General features: G+C 32.5%; 1 protein-coding gene across 3 annotated transcripts; it reads left to right on the top strand.

Annotated features, from left to right (window-relative positions):
• The first annotated feature begins 942 nt into the window (after positions 1-942).
• LOC111401531 lies at positions 943-3,922 on the top strand. 3 transcript variants are annotated; one of them, XM_023029308.1, is made up of 7 exons: positions 944-1,154; positions 1,272-1,343; positions 2,651-2,696; positions 2,811-2,856; positions 3,308-3,403; positions 3,521-3,574; positions 3,635-3,921. In XM_023029308.1, exons 1-7 carry the CDS (start codon positions 1,089-1,091, stop codon positions 3,702-3,704), a joined length of 450 nt encoding a protein of 149 aa, XP_022885076.1. In that variant the 5' UTR covers positions 944-1,088; the 3' UTR covers positions 3,705-3,921. The 3 variants fall into 3 exon arrangements, with proteins under 3 accessions (XP_022885077.1, XP_022885076.1, XP_022885075.1); XM_023029307.1 differs by having other exon boundaries at positions 945-1,154; positions 1,272-1,361; positions 3,635-3,916; XM_023029309.1 differs by lacking the exon at positions 3,308-3,403 and having other exon boundaries at positions 943-1,154; positions 1,272-1,361; positions 3,635-3,922.
• The last annotated feature ends 19 nt before the right edge of the window (positions 3,923-3,941 follow it).

The raw sequence follows: 3,941 nt of genomic DNA on the forward strand, positions 1-3,941 counted from the left end.
GCCCCCCCCCCCCCCCCCCCCAGCAATATTTTGTTTACTCTATTAATAGCTCATAATATACTGTACCAAGTAATCATGACAAACAAGACCTTAAAATTTATAATGAAAAACAAATATTATACGTACTTTTATATTTGTTAATTTTTTACTTATCCCCGGTTTGGCCCCCATTATTTAGATTTATAATGGGAGGAATAATTTTTTTTAAAAAAATGGATGGTTGTAAAAGAATGAAAAATTTTCGATTTACGTGAAATTATTTTATTGAAAATTGTGCGGTTAAAAATAAAAGAGAGAAAAATTTAAATTAAATTGATGAATTTTAAAGGAGGCCAAACAAGAGCTTAATTAAAAGTATTAGGAAAAATAAGTCTTCATGTCCCTCTAGCAGACTTTCGGGATGGAAGCATCATAGGACATTAAATCCCTGTTTGCCTATCATTTAATTTAGGTAGAAAATGAGTTTTGTAATAATGATTTTTTGAAGAATGTATCATTTCAAAGTATGAAAAGTTTTTGGATTTATATATAAAATATTTTATTATGAGAATATGTAATTGAAAAAGAATTTGAAAAAACGGTTATGTTATATGTACATAATGATTTACATATACATCATATGGTAAAATATGACTGGGTTAGAATTCTTCAACTAAAAAAATAAAAATTTCATCTCTCTTTTTGACATCTTCCATATGTAAATCATCATGTATAAGTAGTATAATTCTTGAGAAAAACAGAGTTTTGAAATAGAATAATTCTACTTGTACATAAGGACTTACTAATAAATGATGTGTCAAAGAGAGAATAAAGAAGTTTTTTTTTTTTTTTTTTAAAAAAATTTCGATTCAATCATATCTCGCCATATTATATTTAGAATAAAAATCTAACTTAAAAAGTTAGGGATATATGTACAATAATGAGCAAAGATTGAGGATGTAGCAATATGAACCTTGTATTGCATTTTCCCCCAAAACCACGACCTTCCATATTTACCCCGAAACCAAAATTTGAACGAAAAACATTTGTCCTCAAGAATTTGCTCCAAGAATTCACCATTGGTATTGAAACTCCGCTATCACACTCTCATGTCATCCACGCTGAGGTTTCCCCTACCCTCTTCTATTATCAATTATGCCCCTCCTTCACACCTGGTATAACTCTTCCGCTGCTTTAATTTTCTTCTGTAATTTGGAAAATGTGATTGATTAGATACTTGAATTAAAACTATAAATAAATATAATTTGCTTTTTTTTTTTCGTTGGTGAAAGGCAAGCCCTCGATTTTGCAGAATTCTGAATGTGCAATTCTTTGCGAAAAGACACCTGCTTCGGTTATGCACTGTTAGTACCAACAATAGCGTGAGTTTTTCTTTTCTTTTTTGTTAATTGGATTTGAACTTGTCTGAATATTTTTGTGTTGATGGGTTTACTTTATATTATTTTGAAATGCCAATAATTAAATCTTGTAGATGAAAATTGAAATGAACATTTACATTGCCTTGTAAAATGTTGTGTAACTGCAATGATGCATTCGAAATTGTGGATATTTTATTTAAGAAACATAGGCGGTCAATTTTCCAGTGTTTTTCCTTTTTCACTGATCAGTAATTATATGGAGTCTCCATTGCCATTTAAATCTTGAAATGTCTATAATGGTTTGTTTGATGTTATTTTGCTGAAGAAGTTCACATGGTTCTTAACATTTCTCCTATAAGATAGAAAATATTTCAAATATCCATTTATGAAACAATTTGAAATATAAATGAAACCAAACCGAAAAGTATTCCATTAGATTTTTAGGGCTTGAATGGAAAACCATTGCAAGAATTTGCCTTTAGCAATAATGAATTCTGAGATGTTTTACCATGGCATAAGAAGAATGTTATCGACACGGAAAATATATTGCGTGATATTTAGAAACACGTTATTTAGAAACACGTTATTTTGATGTCTATATATTGGTTCTTGAATCTTTATATACTTCAGATTTATAGCACTCTTATCTGTCTGCAGAGCCCAACTTCATTGTTCTACTAAATCTTCTCAAATCTCCTGTAATATATTTTTTCTAGACACATCATCTGCAATGAGCTCATCGCTGGGGAAGTTCTTTTTCCTGGTTTTGCATTTTTTCCAATTGGTGGCACCAGACCCAAATATTTCCTTAAATTGTGCTTATTAATATACATAGACCAATTTAGGTACATTTGTAAATCAACGATCTCACCCCCACCCCAGCCCTGTGCACATTCTCTGGCGTCCAACTTCTGGTGTTGAAGAAAGACACCCAACAAATACTCCTTTTGGTTTACAAGATTCTTGCTGTTACCCTCCATGTTTGAGGGTACTTTTCATGGTATTTGATCCATTGGAATTGTATGATAATAACGAAGCATGATACATGTAATCAGCACAACATGCGATCTAGAGGGATAGAATTAAATTAATGAACTGAGGTTTACTTTACAAACTTTGTTCAGAGTCATATTTATATTAAACCACAGTTGAATTCTATGTTTTTGGACATGTTAATACCCCATCACATTAGAGGATAGTGGTGTTTAGGGGTCCTTAAATGATACTTCTTGTATTATTGGGGGATTTCTAGGCATAAATGTATTATAATACATCTATTGGTTCATGGGCAGGTCCATGAATCAACAGATGAAGATAATAGCTCCGTGGAGAAGTCAGGTATTCATTTATATATTATTATGGGAAAAAAAATTGAGTTGTGCTTATCGTGTATATTTTCTTAATGAATAAACTAAGTGACAGTTCCTGAAAATTGTCAAATTTATTTCTTAGGTTCTATGGGGAAGGATGAAAGTCAACAAGCACTCTCACCTAATGAGTACTTACTACCCGCCTTGCAAAGTTTTCTATCAGTAGTGAAGACCAATTATTAATTAATAGGGTGTTAGTTATTGTCTTGTTGGTGAGTCTAAATGATTTCTTTCTTATCCATCTTTCCAATTGGGGATTGTGTTTGTCTTACGGCTCTCTCTTAGCAAACTTTAACGCACCTTTCATTCTTCTCATTTAAGAAATTGTTTTTGGGCCAAGCTCTTCTCTGACTGCATGGAGATAATGCGTGTATTTTACACTTCATCAAGTGAATATCTTCATTCTTTCTCCCATATTTATATCCTAAACATTAACCGAAGGAGGTGATCTGGTATTTGTATAAATTATGTTTTTTGAATATCAAATTAATAGAGATTGGTATTTGTATAAATTTATGGGAAGGAAAGGACATCTATTCTTGATGATGTCATTTTATTTTTATTTGCTGGATTTTTCAGGATTATGGAGAGATTGAAGAGATATGGTATCTCGGGAATATTGTCTTACGGCCTGCTAAACACTTTTTACTATCTTACTACTTTCCTTGTGGTGTGGTGAGTGTTTGAGTGTTCATCCAAAACAATCAGAAAGCGGAAACACAGTTACTAACTTACTTGCATCTTGAAATGAGATTCTTAAAAGGATCATTATATCGACATTGTGATTTATAGGTTTTATGTCAGTCCGGCCCCTGCAAGGATGGGTTATTTAGCTGCCGTTGAAAGGTACAATTTTACTTTCAATTGTTTTCGAGGATTCAAGTAAAATGAAACCCTAATTTGCAGGTTTCTCAAAGTAATGGCCATGGTGTGGGCTGGGAGCCAAGTGACTAAGCTCGTTAGGGCTGGAGGGTAAGCTGCCTAATGACTTTTTTACATTCTTTATAGGGTTGATAGTTCAATTTATCTTGCTTATATCATCTCTTTGTCCCCACCCCCGCTCAATAATACATGTATAAATGAACGAACATGAAAGCATGCAAGTATTCAGGCAGTTTGGTTTCTGTAAGAGGATCGCTCTAGTGCATCCTTTAGGTTCCTTTAAGCTTTTCTAGTTCAAATATTTTCCTAAGTTCCACATGACAAAATTGTC

This window comes from Olea europaea, chromosome 10 (assembly GCF_002742605.1).
Source record: "Olea europaea var. sylvestris chromosome 10, O_europaea_v1, whole genome shotgun sequence".
Lineage (NCBI taxonomy): Eukaryota > Viridiplantae > Streptophyta > Magnoliopsida > Lamiales > Oleaceae > Olea > Olea europaea.

Excerpts from the sequence above, each read along its gene's own strand:
- LOC111401531 (XM_023029307.1), top strand. The coding sequence starts at position 1,089 with ATGTCATCCACGCTGAGGTTTCCCCTACCCTCTTCTATTATCAATTAT. Across the intron at positions 2,697-2,810 it reads TAGCTCCGTGGAGAAGTCAG|GTTCTATGGGGAAGGATGAA; the intron begins GTATTCATTTAT and ends TTTATTTCTTAG. Across the intron at positions 3,404-3,520 it reads ACTACTTTCCTTGTGGTGTG|GTTTTATGTCAGTCCGGCCC; the intron begins GTGAGTGTTTGA and ends TGTGATTTATAG.